Consider the following 27,996-nt stretch of genomic DNA (forward strand, 5'->3'; position numbering starts at 1 on the left):
AAAATTTACTTTGGAAAGATAAGCATATACTTTTAAAAGCGGACAATTCTGATTCAGGGTGTAGAACCAGTACACTGAGAGTATATGCACCAAGACAAATTTCTTGTGTGTCCAATCACACTTGGCCAATAAAATTCTATTCTATTCTATTCTATTCTATTCTATTCTATTCTATTCTATTCTATTCTATTCTATTCTATTCTATTCTATTCTATTCTATTCTATTCTATTCTATTCTTAATCTTCTCATCGTTCCCATCACCCATCTCCTTCCACTTATGACTATATGACTGTAACTTTGTTGCTTGTATCCTTACGATTTATATTGTTAGTGCTTATTTGTACCTTATGACTATCATTAAGTGTTGTAGCTTATGATTCTTGATGAACGTATCTTTACTTTTACTGAGAGTATATGCACCAAGGCAAATTCCTTGTGTGTCCAATCACACATGGACAATAAAAATTCTATTCTATTCTGTTCTGTTCTGTTCTGTTCTGTTCTATTCTATTCTAAATATATTTTATTATCTAGCAAGGGTTTTGTGAGGTTTTTTTTAAATTTAGGTTCTAAGGCAAGTTTCCATAAATACTATATTTGGATTAAACTCTACATTTTCTTCAGTGTTTCTCCATGGGCCTTTTCTTTAAAGGAAAGTTCAGCTAAAAGGGATACAAAGCAACCAATTAGATTAGTTCTAATTTTTACTTTATGATCTTGCATTGTAAGCCATCTGGCAAGTCCCAATACACCCAGTTCTTATAAATGATGGCACACACGTGCTTCTATCTGTGATTTTTTATTTTTAGATTTCACAACCTAGTTCTATTTTTTGCTAACAAAAGGGTTATTAAGAAAGGGAAATTGTGGGAGGACAGAAGAGCAGATAGCTGGAGATGGTAAGCAGGGGTTGTACAAAATGGGGGGGGGGCAGGTGATGCATACAGGTGCAAAAAGGTATGGTGCTATTTTGAGTAAAATGAAATATGTATTTCATATAGTTAATAAAAAATGGAGCAGAACTATTTTTATGACACCGCCTGCTGTCTACTGCATCCCCTTGTGATCAGGAACGATTATTTAAAATAACCAGAAAATACAGCACAACAGTTTAATTGGCAAAACTGGCATTGTCAATAAAAATACAATTGTGTAAGATGAAATACCAGCACTCGAACTATTATTTCTTTGCTCTCTTCTCTTTGGAAAACAATCATCAGCTCTGAAGCAAGCAGTGCTTTGCCTTCTCTTCAATAAACCATCGGTGGATCAAAAAAACAACAACAACGGGATCCATTTCTATCAGGTCTGCAAGTTTTCCTTGGTAAGAATCTTGCTGAAAAGATGGTGGGCTTATAGCTGTTGAAGACTTGGAAGGAGCCGACTATCTGGACCATTTTAAGTTGGGTTTCAGGTTGAGTGATAGTACCGTGATAGCATTAATCACACTGATTGATCATCTTTGCAGAGTTTGAACTGGAAAAAGTGCATTCAATGTGGCCCTTTTGATCTTCCGGTGTCTTTTTTCTGATCATGGTATCCTTCTGGACCATCTTAAGGAGTTGGGACAGTATGGGAGGAGCTTATGTGATCCTCCTCTCTTCTCCAACTCTGGCTTCAGTTACTGGTGTGGGTAAGGTCCAACTCTAGATATTCTGCAAAGCAGGATGACTCGAGCTCAACATTTTCCCTATTCCTATTTAACATCTATATAAAACTGTTGGGTGATGTTATCCATAGGCACATGTTTAAATATCTTCCATATATCAGGGGTGAAATCCAGCAGGTTCTGACAGGTTCTGGAGAACCAGTAGCGGAAATTTTGAGTAATTCAGAGAATCGGCAAATACCACCTCTGGCTGGCCCCAGAGTGGGATGGGAATGGAGATTTTGCAATATCCTTCCTCTGCCACACCCACCAAGCCACACCCATAGAAACGTAGTAAAAAAAAATTGGATTTCACCACAAATTGGATACCATCACATATGATACCCAGCTATATATCTCTATCATGAATTAAACAAGTGATAACATCAAAAGAAAAGAAAAATCCTGTGTCTGAAAGCTGTAAGAATCTAGATCCTAAACCCAAACAATTTCCAACTTCCCTGGCTCTGATGACACTTCATTTTTAGTTCTGGATGGCAGTACTTTTGCTTAGACAGAACTCATTGCAATTTGGAGTACTCACAATTCCTGCATGAGAAGTAGGAGGTAACTATGACCAGGAGGGCATCTGCGCCAATCCATATTGTTGTTTTTTTTATTTATTTTGTCACAGCAATATACACAAGCATCAACATAAAATAACTACATATCATATAAACATATATATGAGCAAAAGTATGCAATAACTATATTAATTTGATATAATGAAAGGAAACAATAGGACAGGAACGGTAGGCACTTTTGTGCTCTTATGCACGCCCATTGTACACCAATTGTATACCAATTGTGCCCATTCCTGAAATTGGGAGACTCTGCTCCTGATCATTCATGCCTTAGTCGCATCCCGACTGAACGATTGTAATGATACTCCTTCTCTGCTTCTAAAGAACCCAAGCTACTCAAAAAACAAAGTTAAAGTAAAGACAACCAGGAATAATTTGTTCTGGATTTCGATTATATGAATAAAGTCTAGAATTTAAGATCTTGCCATGCACATATAGCAGGCTAATTATCACAGCAAAATTTACACATTCAGGGATGTCACCCATTGTTTTTCTTCATGGAAGTGTTTTTCCTCTTTCATCACGCTAATTCATGCTAGACAAATCCATTAGAAGAAAAAAAATATGATGTATACTAAATGCAATTGCCTTTTCATAGCCAACTAAGCTAAAGCCAACCAAGCGATATTATGTATATGCTTCCATCAGTGGTGGGATTCAAATTTTTTTTACTACCGGTTCTGTGGGTGTGGCTTGGTAGGCATGGCGTGGCTTGGTGGGCATGGCACGGCTTGGTAGGCATGGCTTGGTGGGCATGGCAGGGAAGGATTCTATAAAATCTCCATTCCTTCCCCAGTTCAGGGGAAGGTTACTGCAAAATCCCCATTTTCTCCTGATCAACTGGGACTCGGGAGGCAAAGAATAGATGGGGGCGGGGCCAGTCAGAGGTGGTATTTACTGGTTCTCCGAACTACTCAAAATTTCCTGCTGAACACCACCTCTGGCTTCCATATATGCTACTTCTGCATTGCACAATATTTTTTTCAGGACAAGGGGACTCATTGGCTGTTGAATGAGATGCTACAGCTGCATATCCAACCAAATTAATTGACTTAAGATGATTGCCCTTCAGTCATGTATTTAATAATTTTCTCTTTCAGTTCCCCTAAAAATTGCAGTTTGGTGATAACTTTGGAAGAGCGTCTGGGAGGTCGCCTTCAAAGCCTTTGAGGAATGACATATAGACATATTGTTCCTCAGGATAATAGCAGTTTTAGTTCTATGCATATATTAGGGAGTGGGGTGTGTTGGGAGGAGGAATAAAGATTTGAATGACAACCTGACAGTTTGCATTTCTAATATTTTTATGGATAGTTATGGGATGTAATCTTAGAATGCTATCTTTGGTGGCAGCAGACTATAATCCTTCCTCTCTTCTTAGTTTTTCTAAATTAAGTAAGCCAACAAAAATAAACCATTGAATCTTACCTGCCTGCCAGGATATTCTTTTATAGGTATGGGTTACACAATGAAAAAACATTGTACTGTTGGAGAGTTTGAAGGGTTTTTCCCCGCCTGCAACATAGCTCTGGCATAAACTTATTTCACTTAGAATTTTAGCACGATCATATACAGACTCAGATTCCTAACAGCAGAGTGCACTCTACTACAAGAAAAACACAGTGACTGCAAACTTTGTATGTTCAGAATGATATGGAAAGTAGCTATACTGGATACAGGGGTTGTAAACTATGAAACTTCTTAGATGGCTTTCTGACTAGTGAGCAATTATGTACATGGCTAGAATAATGAAGGAGAAGGGACGAGCAACCTTGAAGAGCTCCTGAGTCATATAGAAGACCCACAATTGCCACAGAGGACATTATCTTGCTGGGTGAGGAAGCTCTTTCCCACCAGGGAGCTGGCGCATTGGCTGCACTTGAAACAGTCACTGTGCCATTGGCGCTCCTCAAACGAGATGAACTTCCCTCCTCCAAGAGCTAAAAGGAGAAAGCAAAAGATGAGATGTTGGGATTACATGAGGCTTTTGGCAGATTTTGCTTACACTCTAATAAGCAGAGTTCTTTCTTCTGAAAGATCTGAGTTTAAAATCTGAGAGAAACGATATATAGCTAATCAAATGACTAGTCTAGGGTTTTGTTTGTTTCTTTTGCTGTTTGGGTCTTCTGGCTTGCAAACATATGATCCAACCCTGAATTACTATGTTCTCAAATGCCTGGTTATTCCATTTTTCTCTTTAGAGGCACAGATTCTGAAAAAGGAATTATTTTTAGGCAAAAGGAATGATTTTTAGGGATTTTGCCACAAACTCCCCACATTCATAGGGGAAAAACCTGCTTGCTATCTCAGCAACGGATCCCTCCCCCCTTCCCCCCATACCCTGACATGATAAATGGCTGAAACTGGTTAACTGAAGCACAGCCCAGCCCAGCCCTTCCTCCCCTCCAATAAAAACAGCAACATTTTTTCTTCTTTTCCCAATTCTGCTCTTTCTCCAGGGAGTAATTCAGCCGAATGTGCTCATCCCTTTCCACTCCAAATTCCAACCTGTTGGTAATTAAACCTGCAATGTTGTGGTGTCAGATACAATGAAAGGATTAAAACTATGTGTTTTTTTATTGCCACCACATATTTCAGATCACTTTCTATCTAGCCTGAATATAATTTTCATCTTATTCGTGATGGAAAATTGTGACATTGCTATCTGGACTTTCATATGCTTTCATGATGTAAGGAATGCAAATGGCAGCTATGCCTAGACCAAATGTATTTGTCCCAGGACTGTCAAAATTGAAGATACTTATAAGTAAAAAGATTGTGAACAGTCACCAGTAATGGGTTCGGTGCAGGCCACACACTTCTTTGCAAAATGTCCTCTGAAGCACTCCAGGCAGTAAGGATGTTCATCTTTGGACATGAACTGATGTTCTGCAAGTTGCTTCTTACATCCAGTACATAGAAAACATTCCTTATGCCATGGCTGGTCACGGTAAGTCACCCCACCATTGGTGACCATCTAGTATATGAGAAAATATAATTAGTGTAAAATGATGGATTGACATATGGTTGTACCAAAATTACATCACTGTGTTCCCCTGAAAAATGACGTGCTCAGACAGTAAGCCCTAGCTTAATTTTTACACATGCACCCAAAATAAGCCCCAATTAAGCCCCTGCCCACTCCAGGGTGAATGAGTAAAAATAAAACTAGGGTGGGGATGGGGATGGTGGAGCTGCCCTAATTGCAGCCAGGCCTCACACACCTCGGCCCATTTCTTCTGCAACCAGCAAGGCTTTCCTGAAGGCCTCTGCAACCGATAACAGAGTTTCAGATCAATCCGAAGCTCTGTTGTCGGCTTCAGGAAAGACTTGCTGGCTGCAGAAGAAATGGGCTGAGATGTGCGAGGCGTGGCTGCAACTATCCAAAGCCGAAGAAGTTCCTGAAGGCTTCTGACAGCTAAAAGGAGGCCAGGGGTGATGCATGCAAGTGAGTTGAGTCAGTGGATAACATCCCTGCCCCCCGAAAATAAGACCTGGTGCCTTTTTTGGTGGCAAAAAAAAAAAGGATAGGATCTTATTTTTGGGGAAAGATGGGTAGTTATTACTGCCGCTTGATCAAATTTCCAAAAGAGATAATGAGAATATTGAGGAAAGCACTATAGGCAGTCCTTGTTCAGTGACCACCTCACTTAGAAACTATTTGTAGATACAAACAGATTAAAAATGTAACTTTGCAACCATCTCTTGCATGTATGACTTTGCAGGTTTGCAAAGCAAAGGAAAGCTGAAGTAAGCTCATAAGGACAATTGTGGGTTTGCTTAGCAGCTGCTTTGCTTAGCAACTACATTGCCAGTTGTTCACAACTGTTAATTGGGGTTGCTAAATGAGGACTATCAGTATCACAGTGTCTGAAGAACTAAGCCTTTTTCAATTAATATCTCCCCTTTCCTTCTCTTTAGGGCAGTGCTGAGAAAGCAACAATGCTCCAGAAGTTGATAAATTATACCGTAGCAGCTTCAACCAGCATAAGGCCCTTGTGACAGATACTAGCAACAGTTCAACAAGATCAGGGGAGCCTCAGGTTCCCCTTTATTGCTTTAGCGAGATGGATACTTTATCATGAGGAAATTCTATATCTTTTATACCACTGTTAGTAGATTTGGATGTTGAAGCCCATACAAACTTTATACAAGATATGATACTTTAGCTCATATCTAAATTATTTGAAAACATTTGGAATACATCTAAAAAGGCATGAGAACCCAACATACAAATCAAAATAATAAAAAGAATTTGGAACGTCTGCATAAAGCAACAATCTTTTTTAGCTATATAGTTACACACAAGGCACAGATACAACAAAGGCTGGTAATTTAATCCACACCTTTATTTTTTTTTATTAAAAGGATTTAGGAAGAAGCCTTGATAGACAAAGCAATGATGGGAGGCCCAGCTCATCACGGCCAACTTGTTGTGGGATAACTCACCCCGGCTAACTTGCCGGCCAACTTGCCATGGCAAGTTGGCAAAATGAGTGTTTTATGAAATTACTGTTGGGAAAAAAAATCGTTTAGTTCAAAGTAGCTAGATTGTTTACTGGGTCTGGCCAATATAAACATTTTATGTCAATTCTTGGTTTTCTATACCGGCTGCCTATATATTTCGAGACTTTGAATGATTGCATTATTATCCAGTTTGCATGGTGGTTTTCATTCTGTATTTTATTTGCTTTTATTATATGAGGTTTTGTTCCAATTATCTCTTTGGATTTCTTTCACTGTAAATCACCTATTGAAGAACATTTATTAAACAAACATAAGTATATATTTTTAAATGTGTGCTTCCTTGATGTTCAAACAGAAAGTAGGATATATATATATCTGACAAATAAGTATATTCTCACTGTGCTCATAGAGTTTATCCCCAGTAAAAGTCACTTTTTAAATGAATGCCTGCAAGGCCACTGTACAACTTATCCCTTCTCTGCTCCCTGCTCTTATTTTCATTTCCCATAGTACCTTTTTGCAGGAGTAGCAATATTGTGCAAATTGCTTCTCATAACAGGGTACACAGTAATTGTCATCATCCTTGGTAATCAAAGGTTTCATTCCTAGTGGTTGCCGGCAGTACCGGCAAACAAAGCAAGCTTCGTGCCAACAATTGCCTTTAAATTCCATTTTACGAGAACCTGCAAATTGAATTGTAATCCCAGTTACTTTCCTGGAAAACAGCTCTTGTTATTATTTTTCCCCCCACTGAATGCACTGAAACAAAGATACAGTACAGTTAGTCCTCAACGTACAACCACAATTGAGCCCGAAATGTACATTGCTAAGTGAGAAATTTCCTCACAGTCTCCTAGTTTCCAGCCTGTTGTTTTAACTACACCATTTGAATTTCCAAAGCACCACTATGGTGGTACTTTTTTGCAATTACAACTGTGTGGACATGTGTTGAAATTGCAACTGTGTGGACACATGGTGAAATTAATGCTGAGATTTATATGCTGCCAGCTTAGACAGGATCATGGCAGCTAACAAGAAATCCATAGTAAAACAAAAATACAATCATGACAATTGAAATGTCCATGGTAGCAATTAAAACTTCCAAATTAATGATAATTTGAAGAGTCGATAGGATTGGCCCTATTAACACTGTGAGCTAGGGCCATGTACCAGTGAATAATGTCATAATAATAGAATAAGTAGTATTTTAAATATATATTTTACCATCAGATAATTGGAACTTTACAGGATCATTGCCTCAAGGAATCGAAAAATCATTGTTTGAAACTACTATGTGAGGGAGACTTTGCAAAGCAGAGGAAGACAATTAGAGAAAGACAATTAGAATAGTTTTCTTATACATGGAATAATTTGAATATAAACATAATGAAATCAGTGTGTTCCTAATCAGTGAGTGAATTAAGTACCTTTTTAGATACAAGCATTGCAAATTGAGTCAGAACAGAATGACTTCATTTTAGCTTCAGTACTATGTTATCTTTAAGTTTACTACTGGGTACCTGTGGCAATACACATTTCCATGAGTTTCTTCTTCATTTTTTTCATTTAACGAGAGGAAGAACTGTTGTGGATATGCTAGGAACTGAGAACTGCCTCTGTATTTATATATCAGTATTCCTAATCTAAATCAACATAAGAAAAGTTAATAATGTGGTTATCACTGACCTGATGGATGGCTGAAACTGGTTAATTGAAGCATGGAAGTGATAAAGCAAATAACAAAATGCAGCCAAAGAACAATGGTGAATAGATTTAGTGTGTTGTTATTGAAGATGAGTTTGCAGGTGCTGTGCTAAGTGAAACTATGAACCTATACAAATATCTCAGTGAGAAAAGCAATTATAAATATCAAAAAGTGGGATTTCATCAAGCTGAAGATCCATTTGCCTCTCCTCTCTTAGTAATCAGAGGTTTCCACTGAAGAGTATTCTTGACCAGCAAGTTTTTGAGAAGGGTTGTTATAGGATGGGATATATTTTATAATTACTGGGTTCTTATCTCCGATTCTTTGGGAATCTATTGTTTGAAATAAAGTAAAAGTGAGCAAAGTAGCCTTTTCTATACGGACAGAAAGAATGGATCATAACCATTTGGATTAAACACACAGACAGACAGACAAACACAGACAGACGCAGACACACACACAAACCAAGATTTCAGCAAGCAGTGTTTAGTTTCCCAGAGTTTGTTTTAAGGAAAGGACATCACATGGCATTCTAGTATCAGCCACTTCTGTTTGGTATACTTCAGTGACAACAATGGGACAACTCAACTCTAAAATGTAGTTAGTGTGTGAATGTATGTATATATGTACATGTGTGTATACATACACAGTGGTGGGATTCAGCTGGTTTGGGCTGGTTCGGGCAAACCGGTAGTTAAATTGCTGGCTGGCCCCGCCCCTTCCCACCCAGCCCCTTCCAGGAGTCCCCACACACCCCATTTTGGCTACCAGGTAAATGCAGGGAAGCCTCCTAGGCCCAAAACGGGGCACAGAGGGGGCAACGCAGGCCCCCTGCAGCCTGTTTTCTCTCCCAGGAGGCTACAGGGAAGCCTCCTAGGCCCAAACTGGGCACAGCGGGTGGGGCGGCCCCACTGTGGCCTGTTTTTGCTCTCAGGAGGCTGCAGGGAGGCCTACTAGGCTCAAAACGGGGTGCATAGGGGTGGCACATCCCCCCAGCCTGTTTTTGCTCCTACGGGGGTGCAGGAGGCTGAGTGCTACCTGTCACACCCCCTGGCCATGCCCACTATGGCCATGCCCACCCATCTGGTCATTAGGGTACAGAACTGGTTGTTAAATTATTTGAATCCCACCACTGTACATACATACATACATACTTACTTATTTATTTATTTATTTATTTATTTATTTATTTATTTATTTATTTATTTTGTCACAACAATATATACAAGTATCATACCAAAAAGAAAAACAATAGGACAGGAACGGTAACATACTTACAGGCTTAAGAATGGGAGAGGGCACTTCGAGAAAGAAACAGTGATACCAGTGGAAAAGAAGAGTGGGGAGCATTTACGTGCATGAAGAATAATTTTAATTGAAAAGGTACTACAAAACTCTATGGGTCTGATGTAGTGGAGACTATATCAGCAGTGACACATTTTACAGAGACACCGGCAGTCATTTCCCATTATACTTACCCGTCCCAAATGCTTGAAAGATGAAGAATTATTAATAGGTCATGGGATGAAAAAGAAATAGCTGAGTTCTACAGCAGCATGTGATCTGTGCAGGGCATATATAATGAAGCATTCTCCTGAAAAGGCCCTTGGAAGAAACCTTCCCCCATCAGATTTCCCCGCCCCCCTTACTGATTTCCATGAATCAATGTCTCCAGGTTCCTTTTTCATTCATTTATCCCCATTAAGGAAGGCCCATCTCCAGTTCCCTATGATCTTACCAGGCATAATAGTCCTCTTGCAGTGAAAGCACTTAGATGAATACTCATTAGAATAACAAGTTGTACACAGCAGGCGCTCGTCTTTAGCTGCAAAAGGCTTCTCAACCAGGGAGTGATGGCATTGGGCACACTTGAAGCAGGTTTCATGCCAGTGGCAGCCTTTATAAGCAAGATCCTTGGAAAGAGTGAATTCATGTTAGTTAAAAAAAAAGTCTGTCATTTGCACCTCTATAACTGTCTGGTTCGGTTCTGCAACCCAACAAGAAAGACACAGACTTCAGAGGATAATTAGAACTGCAGAAAAAATAATTGCTACCAACCTGCCTTCCATTGAGGACCTATATACTGCACGAATCAAGAAGAGGGCCGTGAAAATATTTACAGATCCCTCACATCCAGGACATAAACTGTTTCAACTCCTACCCTCAAAACGATGCTATAGAGCACTGCACACTAGAACTAGACACAAGAACAGTTTTTTCCCGAAGGCCATCACTCTGCTAAACAAATAATTCCCTCAACACTGTCAAACTATTTACTAAATCTGCACTACTATTAATCTTCTCATCGTTCCCATCACCAATCTCTTTCCACTTATGACTGTATGACTGTAACTTTGTTGCTGGCAATCCTTATGATTTATATTGATATATTGACCATCATTTGTGTTGTAAATGTTGTACTTTGATGAACGTATCTTTTCTTTTATGTACACTGAGAGCATATGCACCAAGACAAATTCCTTGTGTGTCCAATCACACTTGGCCAATAAAAAATTCTATTCTATTCTATTCTAAAAAAAAAGAAGAAGCATTGGACACTCTGATTCCAACTGAACAAAACTATGAACTGCTAGACTTCACACCAATTGGTCAACAATGAACAATGAAAGAAGATAATTTCCTTGTCCTTTATTCCTCTTCTTTTTCTTCTTCTCCTTGTGATGTTCTCAAGAAGATTGCACTTGTACCATGGTCTGCAAAGGAATCAGTAGTCTAGTCCTTGTCTTACAACCACAATGGAGGCCAGAGTTTCTAAGTGAGACATTTGTTAAGTGAGCTTTGGCCCATTTTATGACCTTCCTTGCCACAGCTGTTAAGTGAATCTGGGTTCCCCATTGACTTTGCTTGTCAGAAGGCCACAAAAAGTGATCACAAGGCCCTGGGACACAGCTACGGTCATCAATATGAACCTGTTGCCAAGTGTCATGCCCCTGTTGGAGTCTGAATCCGAAGGGGAAGAGGAACAGCTGACAGAGAGTGAGAGAGTGGATCCGTTGGCTGTGGAAGAAACTGGGGAAGTGCAAAGTCAGGCTGGGCAGAGCCAGGGAGAGGTAGAACAAGGGAGAGGGGATTCAGATGAAGATCAAGGCCCACCCCCTCCTCATCCTAGGCAGCGTAGGGAGGAACGGAGAAGAGAGCAGCGTGGGTTGTGCGGCTTACAAGGGAGGAAAGGGACCCGATCCTCTTTACAAGGCACAGCTGCTGATGGAGTTTAAAAGGAGAGGCAAATGGGAGGGGCGATTGTCGGAGAAAAACACTGAGTTCATCTGGTGTTTATCTGAATTTCTGGCATCCTCTCAACTGGTTTGATTTACTGCCATGCTACTTCAATTCTGGAATTCCCTATTTTGCTTCCCCTGCCGGATTAATTGCCTTGTCTTGCCTTGTTGGGTTTTTAGTTGGAAAGTTTTCTGTTTACAATGTTTGGGACTGAAGTATTGTCAGCCAAAGGCTATTACAGGTTGGTGGAAGGGCTCTCTCCAGGCTGGAGAGTTGAAAGGGCAATTGGGGGCACAGTTGGTGATAATAAAGGGACTCATATCGGATCTCTGGCTGTGTTGCCTTTGTGTCACACCCTGGGTCATCACAGAAAGCATCTGAATTTTGATCACATGATCATGGAGATGCTGCAAAGGTCGTAACTGTGAAAAACGGTCATAAGTCACATTTTTCACTGCTGTTGTAACTTTGAACGGTCAGTAAATGAACTGTTGTAAGTTGAGGATGACCTATATATCTTATGGTTTGTTTTATGATTTAAATGAGTACTTTCCCTGCAAAGGATTCATGAAGAACATATGCCTCTGGGGCACAGCTAGAGCAGAACTAAAATATCTGCAGTCAGCTGTTAGGCAGAGTGAGGCTTTTGCCTTGAGCAGCAGATGGTTGGTGGCTAAGAGGGAAAGGAAATGGGAGAACAGCCATGCAACGTCTTGACACCATTTAATCTACCCTTCTGCCCTCATTCTGGTTCTTTTGTTGTTACCCTGTTGAAATAGAGCTGGTCTGGTCAATTTTAATGCATGGAGTGTGATAAGATTTTTGTCTTTGCTAGGTTTTTGTCCTAGTAAAGTGGCTGAGTTCTTTTATTTTATTTTATTTTTTTTGAGTGCTAATCTGGAAAACAAACATGTTTTGGGTGGTTCTACCCTGTAGACTCCAGTGGAATCTGCAAAATAATAGATATTATCATCTTCAACATCACCTGACAAACGTCTAAGGAGATTCTCAGTCATGGTTGTCCCAAAAGTGCTTTTTCAAGAGACTACTGGACTCTCTGGTTTTTCTCTGAAGCTGTTTCGCTTCTCATCCAAGAAGCTTCTTCAGCTTCTTGGATGAGAAGCAAAACGTCTTCAAAGAAAAACCAGAAAATCCAATTGCCTCTTGAAAAAGCACTTTTGGGATCATCTGACAAAATTTGTATAGGGAACATATTTTTTTAAAAAAAAGAAAGAAATAGAGAAGATCATGATAGTTATCCAGGGTAGTTCTGATTCAATTTGGCCACTAAGGATTCACAATAAATTAAGTAACTGGTTGTGGAAACTGGATCAAGATAGAATATAATTTGTGTTTCAGTTACTTTGCTCCTAATGGGCATCGAGTTCCAAAGGTTTCTTCTCCAAAACTTTCTGGAAATTCTAGGGGTTGAACTTTTGTCATGCAAAGTATCATCTAGATCTCTTCCTTGCTGTCTGATTTCACTTGATGATTTTGCAATTGTAATTCATTATGATTTATTTAATTTAGATACCACTTTTTTATTAGAGGGCTATCAAGGCAGCTATACGGCTGTATACAGCTGTTATAAAGAATAAAGAATAGAAGAAAGAATAGAATTTTATTGGCCAAGTGTGATTGGACACACAAGGAATTTGTCTTGGTGCATATGCTCTCAGTGTACATAAAAGAAAAGATACGTTCATCAAGGTACAACATTTACAACACAATTGATGGTCAATATATCAATATAAATCATAAGCATTGCCAGCAACAAGTTATAGTCATACAGTCATAAGTGGAAAGAGATTGGTGATGGGAACTATGAAACGATTAATAGTAGTGCAGATTCAGTAAATAGTCTGACAGTGTTGATGGAATTATTTGTTTAGCAGAGTGATGGCCTTCGGGAAAAAACTGTTCTTATACGGCTGTTGCTACAGCTGTGGTCTATGTGCATATGGGAGACAAGAGGTAAATGTTTGTGTATGTGTGTAAACATATGCATTTATGTTTGGAGAGACTCAATGGAGTTATTGAAGATGCCTCCCTTCGTTGATGATAATTGCTAATAATAATAGGAAGGGAGGGAGGGAAGGAAGGAGGGAGGGAGGAAGGAAGGAAGGAATTGTTGAAGGATACTTTGAGGAAAGATGAAACCAAAACAACCTTCAACGATATAGTTTATTTTATTTTATTTGTAGTTTATTTAGGCTTGACCTATTCCTTGAACTGCAAGATATAAGAGATATATCCAAAAATTAAATTATCATTTAGCAAATACAATAATTTTTTTTACCAAAGACATCAATCTTTCTTCCTTTCTCTTCCTTTCTTTCTTAGATATCATGCTCACATAGATAATGTTATACACATAAAAATGATTTTATTTTCTAGTGAAACTCCCTTTAAAACTTTGCAGTCAAATGGAGACCATTGGCAATATAGAGGAAAGGAAGTCATTTTTCACTAGCTGTTTGTCATTGAAATTTATTTTAAAGACTTGGTTGATCTTATCAATTGAATGAAATCACACACAGGAAAGAAAATCAATGCCGTTATCACTATGGAATAAATTGTGAGAATAAAACAAATACTTTTTTTAAAAAAAGGGGGGGATACTAAGGGAGCTAAAATGTTACACTGAAGTTAATACAACTATTTAATATCTTTCTAAAGCTTTTGCAGTGAGATGATGGATGAAACCAATCCTATCTGATCTATAGGGAATCTACAAACCATTAAAATTCTCAGTTTCTCTCTAGAAGCTTAATCATATACTTGCCTTTGTGTCTGTATAAAATTTAAAGATCTTAGTCTAAGTTTGTGTATACAGTGGAAGTAATCTTTGCTTTGTTTTTAATTGGATTGTATAATGGATTATATATTACTGAAAATAAAAACAACTTTATCAGGTCACAATGAGGCTCTATCTCTGTGCCAGCAATATTAGATATAAATCTTTATTTTAAGTTTTTATAATGTACACTGCTGGACTATCAGCAGCAGGTGGTCTTCAGGACAGGGGTGTGGATTCCATCTTTCATTATTCTCACTATTGGCTATGTTGGTTGGGGGTGACAAGATTCAATCATACCAGACAAGTGATAAGATACCTAGGAAATAAAAAGGAGAAATTTGCAGCTATCCAAATTCTACTTAATTCTGAATAAGCAGACTTGTGCAGTCAGGGAACATTTTAGGAATATCAAGAAGATGTTGATATTCTGTACTCTGCCATAAAGATCCTGCCTATTCAAAATGTAGTGGTCTTTGTGACGTAGCCAATCAGAAGATACATCTACCCAGAGACAACTGGTAAAATTGTTCCCTGCAGGTCCCTATCCTCTTCCAGGATTGTTCCTATCACTTCTGCCAATGTTAGTTTTCTGTTGCTTTGTTGACAGATCAAAGGCTTCCAAAGAAAACATCCATCCATGTTTATTGTTTATTTGTATTAACATCTATGTGTTATTCTATGGTCCAGAGATATATTTGGAAATAAAGCTGTATATTAGAAGCATAACTCCCTAATAATTACCAGGTTGCTATCAATTTTTGTCAATAAAACAAAAGTGGATGGTAAATTTGCCAAGTGCTAAAGTAGATATCCAGGGTCACACTAGTAGCAGATTGCTAATCTGTAGGTTATTTCATTTAGTACAGCTACATCAGATACCATGTTTCCCTGAAAATAAGCCCTCCCCCAAAAATAAGCCCTCTCCCAAAAATAAGCCCTCCCCGAAAATATTTAAAGCCATGCGCAGCCGGTCCCTGCCATTTCCTCTGGTTAGGGTTAGGGACATAGAGCTGGAAATCAGGTAAGATGGCAAGAGGATCCCCATCTTGCTCCATGAGCCCCAAAATAATAAGACCTCCCCAAAAATAAGCCCTCCCCGAAAATATTTAAAGCCATGCGCAGCCGGTCCCTGCCATTTCCTCTGGTTAGGGTTAGGGACATAGAGCTGGAAATCAGGTAAGATGGCAAGAGGATCCCCATCTTGCTCCATGAGCCCCAAAATAATAAGACCTCCCCAAAAATAAGGCCAAACGCTTATTTCAGGGTTAAAAAAAATATAAGACAGGGTCTTATTTTCAGGAAAGCACAGTAGTACAGAAAAAATGATTGCATACTACAGTGCTAAATTCATTACCCAAATTAAATCAAATGTTTCCAAAGTTTTAAATACTAAGTGATAACAACCTTCTGTTTCCTGATGACTTAAAACATGCTGAAAATGAACCCATGAAGCTGGAAGATTCCAGTTTAGGCAGTCTAAGCTGGATCAGTTTTTGTATTAACATAAGAGTACCATTAAGAAGAATCTCTAAATTATTACAGAAGAACAGATACACATCACAAATAATAATTGCATAATTGAGCCTCTGGGTATTTTTTCCCCCCAGTGGGAATATAGATGGTCATGAAACTAACTAGTTAATGCTTACCTTTGAGTCACATTCAATGGCTTTCTGACATTTTTCACAAAAGTTAGCAAAGCGGCTGTCGTAGCATTTCACACAGAAAGCATTTTCTTCTTTCATCACGTATCGTTTTCCACAAAGCGAATCCTTGCAGTGAAAGCAGTTTGACTGATCACTGGCCATTTTTAAGCCTTTTGATGCTGCTGCAGATGGAAGGACAAGGCACGCATCGATGAAATAATATGGCTGCAAGATCAAGATTCCCAATTTTGGAGGTTCTGCATAGTCACAATGATTCAAAAAAAACCCCCAAGTTCTAATATAGAGGAAGGGAACAATTTTAAATCTTCATTATTCTCATTGATGATTTTGGTGGATTTAGTCTGTCTTTTTCAATCTCCCCCCCCACTAATCCTTTAAAATATAAAAATTAAACTTATTTTATTTATTTATTTATTTATTTATTTATTTATTTGTCACAACAGTATATATAAGCATAAGCATGAAATAACTATACGATATATAAGCATATATATATAAGCATAAGTATGTAATAACTATATTAATTGGATATAATGAAAGGAAATATTAGGACAGGAACGGTAGGCACGCTTGTGCTCTTATGCACGCCCCTTACAGACCCGTTAGGAATGGGGTAAGGTCAATAATAGACAGTTTTTGGTTAAAACTTGTCAGTTTTAACATTAAGCAAAGGGTTCTTTATGGATGCTAAATGATCAACCAAGATCAACACAAAAATGATTGGCAGATTGCTATTCAGAGAAGCTGCATGAGGCATCAGTGCCCATTTTTTTGATATTTTTCCGAAATGCGTTTCTAAAAAGATTCATGATCAGTCCATTGCAAATCTTCCTTATCCCAACACACCCACACATGTATATTTTTAGCCTGTTCAAACTGAGAAAAACACATTTTAGATAAACATTCAAACGTTGTCACGATACAACAGAATCTTCAGAGGTTTGCAGGCAAGCTATTTTAGTCTCGTTATTTGCCCATTGGACCAGAAGAACTTTGCTAAAATTAGGGCACGGGTTCCTGAGAATGAAGAAATAAACAGAACCCCAAAGACTTCCCAGTGAAGCTGATCACAAGTGCATCTGCTGGATTCATTGAATTCTCTCTATTATAATATCACTGTGCGATTCCCACCCATAGCATAGGATCTGTTATGGTCTTAAAAAAGAACTATCTGGAAAAAAACCAAGAAACTCTTTTCACATCTTTAGCATACATGTGTAAACTGTTTCAAAGGGGTGTGCTCTGGAATATGCCTTAGAAGAAATCAACCAAATGAAAACCTTCCATCTTTGTAGTCTTCTACTGATACTTCTTTATTTCTATATTTTTCTTCATTCATTAAAATCACTGGTCACAGGCTAGTGCCGGCTGGATGTTGTCTGAAATCACTCTTTTTGCAGTGCTACTTTATTTCAGATTTAATAATTCTACTCAGCAATTTTTAACACGATGTATGACAATATATAACTCTTCTCATTTTGTGGGCATTCACTTTTACCTTCTTCTGCAATGACCTATAGTATGCAGGGGTGGGCTTCAAAAATTTTAGCAAGGGGTTCTCTGCCTGGTTGCTGGGTGGGTATGGCCCTGGTGGGCGTGGCCTAATCGGCCTCCTGCACCGTGGTTGGAGAGCGTTTTTGCCCTTCCCGGGATCCGGAGGCTTTCTTCGAGCCTCCGGGAGGGCGAAAACAGCTTCCCCAGGCTCTGGAGGCCCTCTGGAGGCCAGAAATGGGCCCATTTCCGGCCTCCCTAAACTTCCGGTAGGCCCGTTTTTCGCCCTACCTAAGCCTCTGCATGCGCCCTGCACTTACCTGTATCCAAAACGGGCCACGTGGGGATTCCTGAGAGGGGTGGGGTGGGGCCAGCCAGGAGTGGGATTTGGGGGTTCTCCGAACTGCACAGAATCTTAGCTAGAAGTTCTCCGGAACCCCTGCGAACACCCAGCAGCCGACTTCTGCCTGTAATATGGTATTTATTGAAAGCAGTTTGTTGGGGGGGGGGGCAATGTGCTGACTCTGTAAATCGCTTAGAGAAGGCGGTAAAGCCCCGTGAAGTGATATATAAATCTAAGTGCTATTGCTATTGCGAATTAACACTTTACAATGTTTTTCACTACTATTTCATTTCTAAGTTCCCTGTTAAGTCCAATTCCTTCTTTCTCTCTCTCTCTCTCTCTCAAAGGAGAGGATGTGGCACTCAAGGAACCTTCACCTGTATTTTAAGTTATATTCTAACCATTCCTTTTTGGGCAGGAAAGGAGAAGAGTCTATTCCTGAATAGGTAATTCAATGTTTCGCAGAGAAAAGAAAAACCTTCTTGCACATTTAGGTAATCCTTGACTTACGACAATGGGGACTGGAACTTCCATAACTAAGCAGCTGGTTGTGGCATAATCGCCATGCTCAGTAAGCAAATCCAGCTTCCAGCTTGTTAATATTCTGAAGAAGCCGCCTAGGAAGGGCACAAAGATGATCATGTGACCTTGGAACGCTGCAACTTTCATAGATATGTGTTTGTTGCACAATTTTGATCATGTGATCACAGGATCACTGTAAGTCCAAGGATCAGTCAGAAATCACTTTTTTCAGTGCCATCAGAGTTGGAAGAGTTGGAGATCCTCTAGTTCAGTGATGGCAAACTTTTTTGGTACCAAGTGCCCAAACCGGAACACATGTGCATGTGCACACACTGGAGCACCGGAAACCTGAAGATCAGCTGATCAGTGTGTATGCATGTGCCAGCCAGCTGGTCTTCAGGTTTCTAGCACACGCAAGCATGCCTGCCAGCCAGCTGGTCTCTTTGCGCGCACTGGAGCACCAGAAACCTGAAGACCAGCTGGCTGGCATGCGCATGCCTGGTTTTTTGGCCATTTTGGACCATTGGGGGACCTTTTTTGGGCCATTTTTGGCCCAAAAAAGGGCCCTGAAAACAGCCTGAAAATGGCCTCAAAAACGGCCAAAAAACAGGCATGCGCATGCCAGCCAGCTGGTCTTCACCCACAACTTCTGGAAGCAAGCCATTCAATTGTTCTAACTGATCTTTTTGGGATGCGGGGGGTGGGGGGTGGTATTTCTTGCATATGTTACCATCTGCTGGTGGGGGGGACCTGCTTTAAATTTGGTTCTCCCTGCCTGCAGATCTGTGCTGAACTGGACTGGGAATGGTATTCAAATAGCAGATATTATTGTCTAAATATATAAGCACATCCATGAGAGTTATTATTAATGCAGATTTCTCTGGTAAAAATGAACTAGTGATGGAGAACCGAGTTTTTAATTCTATTCCTGGAGGATTTGTGGTATGACAGCATGGGGGAGTAGAAGAGTATGACAAGGATGGAATGCTATCTCAGGCCAAAAATAGCAATAGCTTTATTTGGCATAAGCAGTGGAAAATTTCTTACCCAGCGCATTCAAAATCATTGCATTTAAGTGCTTTGCTGCATCTCCAACTGTGTCACAGCTCTCCACTCTCCAAAATGACACATAACACAACCCATTAAAACAAGCCACAGTGTAAACGTTTGTGAAAGCCTCATATTTTCACAAATATTGTTCGCTTGTTTTAGATCAAATAAGTGAGAAGAGCACCACAAATCCCAAGAACAGAGATAACTGTTGTAGTAGAAACCTTTCCAACACTGACATCCAATCTGTGGGGGTGGTCAGCAGCTCCATTGGAACAATTAAAGCAGGAATATTGAACTCCTATGTAAAATTTCCTTATAATAAAGAAACAAATAAACAAATAGGCATTGTTAGCTACTGTATGCTTGGCAAAGAAATATTATAGCCTATAGCTAGCTGGGGAATTCTGGGAGTTGAAGTCCACGCAAAGCTAGCTGGGGAATTCTGGGAGTTGAAGTCCACCAGGCTTAAAGTTGCCAAGGTTGGGGACCCCTGCTATAGAGAGTGAGTGATTCAAAGAGCACTGATTTCAAGATCTTTATTTCCAAAAAATGTACTGTATGCAATAGATTACAATGGCTTGTTTTATAAATATTTAAAAAAGAACATTGGATAGAAAACGAATCATTTACCATCTTTTTTAAAATTCATCATCTGGCTATCAGAACTGTTAAAATATTCTAAATGGAAAAAAATGTTGGTCTGCTCCAACAAACCACTCTTTATGGTTATGAATTAAGAGTGCATAGCTGGAATCATCTAGCACAGAATTCTTGCCAGTTAATCATTTAAACAGTATCAACTTTATCCTCTATACATTTAAAGCACACAGAGAGTGACAGGATAATAAACCATGCAGAAATACCCAGATTCAATGAGTAGGGTTCACATATCACTCTAAGTCATAGTGTGTTGGTTTTGGCTTAGAATATTAGGTGAAGTCACCCCCCTCCCCCCCTGTGGTTGGCAACTCATGACTTATGTCTGAGCATAATGTGTGAACCCAACAAATCAAGTCCTAGTGAACATGTAACTATATTAACAATATAGATCTAAAAAGTTAAGGATCCTAGCTAGACCAAGGAAGATTCTTCATCTTCTTTCATCTTCCTACCCGATTGTTCATACCCGATTTATGACAACAGTTGTCTAAAAAAATCTTTCATCTAATTCCTGTTCTTTCTGATGAATTCTGTAAATGAAAGAGCAAGGTATTTTCTTTCAGTCGCCATCCTTCCATCTGTTGTATGAGACTTAAAAGCATTGATTTATCATAACTGATAAGGATTACAGTTAGATAACCCTGTGAAAACTATACAGATGCTAACTATGAAGTGTTTTCTGTTTTATATTAACTGATAGTGCCACTGAAGGTGACTAAATCAGAGTTCTTTCTCCAAATTTAATTTTAGTTTTGAGGTAAATAACCTTTCTTTTTAAAGCATCTTTATCAGATCCACAGTTAATAGGATGGCTCAGCCTTTAAAGACGCTGAGCTTGTCAGTTGGAAAGCTGACAGGTTAGGTTTGAGACCTGAGTATCATGTGATAGGGTGACCTCCCATCCTTGTCCCAGCTCCTGCCCACCTAGCAGTTCAAAAGCATGCAAATGCAAGTAGATAAATAGATACCACTTTGGTGGGAGGGTATCAGCATTCCTTGTGCCTTGGCGCCTAGTCATGCTGGCTACATGACCAGGGAAATGTCTTGGACAAAGCTGACACCCTCTGTTAAGAAGTGGAAATGAACACCGCCCCCTAGTGCCTGGCAGGGGAAACCTTTGTCTTTACCTTTATCCACTAGGGATCACGAGCTGAATGACAACTACTATGAGTTAGATATGCCTATCCTGACTGGTTAGCTTTGTTATAACTAACATAATCCCATAAACATACACTGCTTTTTTTTCCAAACATGAATATAATATATTCCTCCTTTGAATTTTATTATATCATTTTCCCAGTCCTAAAATTTTGTCAATCTCTTTCCTGAAATTGGAAAAGACAAGTTGGCTTTGGGGTGCTGTCTTCTGCCAGTTCTTTAAATTATATCTTTGTCACCATCAATAGAAAAGAGGCCTCTTTGAAATGTTTTGATCTTGACTCTGTATTAAAAGCAGAAAATGCCGGTAAAACCACAAAGCAGAAATGACAAAAAAGTGAAAAGATGGATGACTTAATCCAGATTGGTTCATGGGCCCAAAACAGCTTATCAGAGTGATTAAACTCCTCTTTCTTCTGTCCTCCAAAAATAAATATGGGAATGCACTGCTTTGTTGAAGAGGAATCTTTTCTGCTCCTTTGAGCCTAATCTTTAGAGGAACATGCTGACTTTAATTTCACTAGAAGTTAGATTTTGTGTTTGGTTACATCAGATAAAAAGACAGAGAACTGCTGTTGCTGACATTGCTGGACTAAAAGATTAAGTCCTATTTTCTTTAGTTCCTCGGTGTACAGATTTATTAACTGTGTGACTGCATTCATGTAGAGCCAGTGTTCACATATTAAACCTACATCACAAGTCGTTCTTGACTTACAACTATTCATTTAGTGACCATTCAAAGTTACAGTGGCAGAGGAAAAAAAGCGATTTATGATTGGTTCTTGTATTTGCGACTGTTACAGCGTCCCCACAATCATATGATCAAAACTTTGGTACTTGGCAACCAGCATGTATTTACAATGGTTGCAGTGACCGGAGGTCATGTGATCACCATTTGCAACCTTCCCAAGCAAAGTCAGTGGGAAAAACTGGATTTGCTTAATGGCTGCATGATTCACTTAACAACTGTGGAAAGAGGTTGTAAAATCAGACATGACTCACTTGACAATTGCTTTGCTTAGCAAAAAAAATTCTGGTCCCAACTTTGCTTGCAAGTCAAGGGCAACCTGTAATACTTTTCATAATTTTTTTTGTTTCTTTTGTAAAAAGTTACATTTTAACATTATGCTTACTATGAAGTAGTATAAAATATAAATGTGCCCATAGATATCTTCTTGGAGCCCACCACATTTCCTGCCACAACTGATTTTAATTTAATGAAAGGGCGGATACAAAATGTGGAATCAAAGATCAGTTTTACTCAAACCAGTCTGGGCTCCATGTAGAACTACTTGGACTATATAAATGGCTGATGTAGAATACGCTCATTTGTCAGACAGACAGAAAGGCGGCAGTAACAGCAACCCATAAAGCTAGAAAGAAGGCTGTATTCTGGTCAATGAAGGTACATTTAAAATACGTAATTAAGTGATATTTTTCCTGTCACAGAAAAACTTTGAGAAACATCTATGCCAGTACTGATCAAAGCCCTTTTTAATCACATTGTTTATCATTAATGCTGCCAATATTTTCTTTCACTTCTATAGATTAGACCACACTAAAGTGTCTTGCTTGGAAGTAGAATGAAATGAAATAACAGAGTTAACAATATGATGTGATGCAGAGATGGGTTTAAGCAGGTTCTGACCAGTTCTGGAGAACCGGTAGCGGAAATTTTGAGTAGTTTGGAGAACCGATAGTAAAAATTCTGCTTGGCCCCACCCCCATCTATTCTCTGCCTCCCAAGTCCTATCTGATTGGGAGAAAATGGGGATTTTGCAGGAACCTTCCCCTGGAGTGGGGAGAGAATGGAGATTTTACAGTATCCTTCCCCTGCCGTGCCCACCAAGCCACGCCCACCAAGCTACACCCACAGAACCGGTAGTAAAAATTTTTGAAACCCACCACTGATGTGATGGGGAAAAACTAACACATTATACAGAACTATAAACCACAACAATTGAGATTTGAAAAAAAGTTCTTTATGGTATTTTAGCAACAAAATTGGATCTTTGTGCTCCTAACCACTCAGACCAGGAGCCCGGAATAAGGGTTTACAAAAGATTATAAAGGAAAAAAAAGTTATCGCTCATGAATAACTGATTACATTCATATATGGCAAGAAAAGATCCTAACTTTATGTCAATAGGGAAATTATCAACCAAATTTTGAAGCTGGTGCTGCATTCTTCCTTTCACTCCAATCTATATTCCTTCAATATTGCAAGTATTATAAAATGACTCCTTTTTACACATTACCCCAGAGGTGTCAAATTTGCGGTCCCCGGGTCAGATGCATCATGCACTGGCCCAGCCCACCCTCCTTTAGCGAAGGGGGAAAAAGTCGCGATACATCACATGATCACAATATAATGCCATGAGTTTGACACCCATGCAGTACCCTGTGCCTGGCATTTTTACATATTCTAGCTTCTGCTCCCTTCTTCAGTATCCTATGAAATTAAACTACAACACCAAAGAGTACCTTTTTATCATCCTTAACTTGTTGTGTTTACTATTGCTAGCACAGAAATATGATCTTAAACAGAAAAATCAATTCATAACTAAGAAAACTAAGTTATCTGCCTTTGCAGATATTTTTTCAGCTTTCACACACAATAATGACAACAAATTTAGAGACAAATTCATTCTATCCATATTGAGAAAAATATTTTTTAAAATCTCAAGGGTATGAAATATCAATAAAAAAATTAGATCAAACATCACATGGGAACAAGTGACATGTCAGAATTTTTTTCCTCATAGTAATATATTGACATCTAGGTTTATGTTTCCTAATTTTATCCCTCTTTTTTATGGAGGGTAGATGGGTAACCCACCTAACTCTTAGTTCTGAGAACATTCCATTTAGGCATGAAATTTGTTGATTCAATACTTGTAAAATATTTATGGTAACCTTTGTTTGATCTTGCATCCTTTTAAAATTCTTTAAGTGATGTCAGATTACCCAGGAATTTTTTTAAAATAGTACCACATTAATCTCTTTCAGCTAACATGACAGCCTCCTGGATATAAGCTTGGTTTTACATTTGTATGCAGAAATTTGCTTCGTTAGAACACCAGATTTGTTCCACAAGACCAAATCAACCAAATATAGCATGATCCATACCTAAAATGGAAGGCTTAGGTTCTTCCAATTTTTTTAAAAAAATATTTTAAATATTTGATTTCTAGTTTTACTAATCACAAGATACTGCCTTTGGTTATCCTATTCATTTATCTTCCTCTTTTTTTTTTTACATAAGAAAAAACTATAAGGAGTGATGGGACTATGCAGTAGACTTAAAAGTCCTGAATTTGAATTATTGATTACATCCTGATTACATCCAAAAAGGCACATCCTGGTAGCTCTCGGGAGGAATTTCAAGCTTGACAGTTGTAAAAAATAAAAATAAAAAGTTTTTTCAAAATGGAGTATGGGGAAGGACTATAAAGTTATAAAGTTCCTTTCTTTTTCCCCAATGAGTTTCAGGAGCTCTAAGTATGCTTCTCACGATTAAACTGCTTCTTGGGAATCCCTTCTACAACACGGTGCTGCTGTGTTAAAGTTGAATAGCAAGGGAGGGACTAGGAGCAGGAAATATAGGTAGTCCTCAACTTACAACCAGAATTGAGCCCCCAAATTTCTGTTGCTAAGCGAGACATTTGCTAAATGAGTTTTGCCCCATTTTATGACCTTTCTTGCCATAATGGTTAAGTGAATCACTGTAGTGCTTAGATTAGTCACACAGTGAATGTGGGTTCCCTATTGACTTTACTTGTCACATGTTCGCAAAAGAGTGAACACATGACCCCGGGACACCGTAACCATCATAAATATGAATCAATTGGCAAGCGTCTGAATTTTGATCGCATGACCTTGGGGATGCTTCAACGGCCATAAGTGTGAGAAAACGCTCATAAGTCGCTTTGTCAGTGCCATTGTGACTTCAATCGGTCACTAAACAAATTGTTGTAAGTCAAGGATTACTTGTATTGCCGATTCTACCATTTGTGATGAAGTAGCCTCTTCCATTTCAGAACTTCAGTGCTTACTTGAACTTGGGGCAAAAAAGAGCCCGATTCTGATTCTAATTAGAAAAATGAAAGTGGCAGTTTTAGCACAGTAATGCAGGGCCACAAATATATGGTATGGATGCAACCAGAAGAATTGTAGAATAGAAAACAGAAGGCATCTGCTGATGTCCAGGTAGTATTTTTTGTCCCAGCTCAGTGATGGCTAACCTTTTTGCCATCGCATGCCAAAAGCGGGGGGAGGGGGGTATCGTACACATGTGTGCTCACACCCATAATTTTATGCGCCCCGCCCTTGCACATGCACGCACAACTCCCCTGTGCTCCCACTTTTGGCACGTGATGGCACGGTGGGCCCAATAGACCCATTTTTCATCCTCCCCAGTTTCTAGAGCCTTTCTAGGAGCCCGAGGAGGGCGGAAATGGCCTTCCCCACCCCCATCCCCGGAAGCCCTCCGGAGGTTGGAAATGGCCCATTTGCCAACTTCTGGTCCTATGCGCAGGAGCTGAACTCATGTGCCCACCGACCGATATGGCTCCGCTTGCCACAGGTGCCATATCGTGCCATAGGTTCGCCATCACGGGCCTCTGTGGCTCAGACTGGTAAGACAGTCTGCTATTAACACAGCTGCTTGCAATTACTGCAGGTTCTAGTCCCACCAGGCCCAAGGTTGACTCAGCCTTCCATCCTTTATAAGGTAGGTAAAATGAGGACCCAGATTGTTGGGGGCAATAAGTTGACTTTGTATATAAATATACAAATAGGATGAAGACTATTGCTAACATAGTGTAAGCCGCCCTGAGTCTTCGGAGAAGGGCGGGATATAAATGCAAAAAAAGAAAGAAAGAAAAAAGAAAGACAGACGGTCCTAGCTGGTCCTTCTTATCGAGGCATTTTTAAATTTTAAATATTAGCCCGTCTCTAATATATGCAGTTTCTGAAGGTCGAAACATGGATTCTTTCTGTTTTTTAAAAAAGTTTGAAACTATGACATATGGTCGACATAATTATTGACCTATAACATCATTTTAAAAATGATTTAAGTCATCTGGTCCAAAGGCAAATGAAAATAACTACCTTGCTAAAGCTAAGGAGGTTTGCCTCCTATGAAATTCGACATATTATTTCAAGCTTAGGCAGTAGATACATAGATATGGCTATGTCAAGAAGAGGGGCTTGTGGAAAAAAATATTTTGTTTGACAAATTTGAAACAGATCTCTATTTTTGGTCCCATTTGTTGCCCGATGCAGAAGCAGATTCCTGTATTGGGAATTAACGTGGCTAATGGTTAACAACTGGAATCAGATGTGAGAAATGCCAGCTTGTACCTCTGCTTCTCCCTAAAGCAACTTACTGAAAAGCAAACCATGAGGTCTTCTCCCGGTATGATCACGGTCCATGAGGAAGTGAAGTTAGATCGATGGATTTGTTTATTTGGTAAATTTATATACCCACCTACTATATAGATGCCATTCTGACTGGATTTCAGGGAGTGGTGGGCCTGTTCTGTGGCTTCTCAGAACATGTGAAATTCCCAGGCACAGAAGATACATATCGTCCAATTTAAGAGTTCCTCTTTGAAGATATTTTATTAAAAGTTTTTTGTTTGCTTCATCAGAAGCTTTTAGAGGAATGCAGTGATGATCAGCTCTTCTAAGAAACCCTTATATTTCTTACCGTGAGAACAATGTGCTCTGTAAAATACACTAATCTGCTTATTCTTTTTTCCTCATAAATAAATATCTCTCTCCTATACCTGCCTGAGCATTGCTCACCCTTACTTTATTTCATCTTTGCATCTATGCCGTTTACTCCACTGTACTGTAAGAATTATCTTATTTAGCAATATTTAGCAAGGGTGGTAGATTCCTTTTGGTAGCAGTAAATAATTTGTTAGGGATTTATTTATTTAATGTATCAAAGGACTTATACTCTTGTTAAAAATGTTGTATTTATAACTGCATAGAATACTGTTTTTATTGTAACAGTTGGTCAAAGACCACCATAAAGATATTTATTTCTAAATAAGCACATACATAATAGAATATGATTTCTAACTGCAGATTAACACAAGCTTTAGCACACCATCAACATACAATTTGCAACATTATTCCTTATTCAATTTTCTGGATATGTTCCCATTCCATAGTTTTTCTCAGAACAAATAAAAACTTCTGAAGCATCTAATCTTAATTAGTCCTTCCAGTGCATAATATGCACACTTCTTTAAAAGTGTACTTTTTTTTATATAAATGTTTTTCCACTATCCACATAGTGAATATTAATTGACACATTTTTTCAGTAGGATTACAGGAATAAAAGGAACTAAAGTTATACATTATATTTCATAATGGCAGCTATGGGAGGAGATGCTTAGTACAGATTTGATTAATATTTTGAAATCATGACAGGCAAAAATAGATTGGAAAAGAAAAGAAAAACTTGTCGCAATACTCACCTTTTTTTAACAGTTGCTTCTTGTCATCTTTGGAACTGAGAACAACAACAAAAAAAATCTTGAAGAAACAAGCCCCAGCCACTAGCACTGTTTTTCTTCTCCAAGATTCTTTTGGTTTTGGAAAAAGCAGCCAAGAAGGTCACTGTTTCCTTTAGGGCTCAAA

The 27,996-nt window shown here is 38.9% G+C and overlaps 1 protein-coding gene across 2 annotated transcripts; it reads right to left on the minus strand.

Moving 5' to 3' along the window:
- Nucleotides 1-315: 315 nt before the first annotated feature.
- On the minus strand, nucleotides 316-27,996 carry FHL5 (four and a half LIM domains 5). 2 transcript variants are annotated; one of them, XM_058175112.1, is made up of 6 exons: nucleotides 27,834-27,996; nucleotides 16,095-16,316; nucleotides 10,144-10,318; nucleotides 7,214-7,383; nucleotides 5,024-5,210; nucleotides 316-4,173 (listed from the first exon to the last, which is right to left on the minus strand). In XM_058175112.1, the coding sequence occupies exons 2-6, from the start codon at nucleotides 16,251-16,253 to the stop codon at nucleotides 4,022-4,024; spliced, it is 843 nt and encodes a 280-aa protein (XP_058031095.1). In that variant the 5' UTR covers nucleotides 16,254-16,316; nucleotides 27,834-27,996; the 3' UTR covers nucleotides 316-4,021. The 2 variants fall into 2 exon arrangements, with proteins under 2 accessions (XP_058031095.1, XP_058031087.1); XM_058175104.1 differs by having other exon boundaries at nucleotides 317-4,173; nucleotides 16,095-16,273; nucleotides 27,834-27,994.

The sequence above is a fragment of the Ahaetulla prasina genome, chromosome 1, assembly GCF_028640845.1.
Source record: "Ahaetulla prasina isolate Xishuangbanna chromosome 1, ASM2864084v1, whole genome shotgun sequence".
Classification (NCBI taxonomy): domain Eukaryota; kingdom Metazoa; phylum Chordata; class Lepidosauria; order Squamata; family Colubridae; genus Ahaetulla; species Ahaetulla prasina.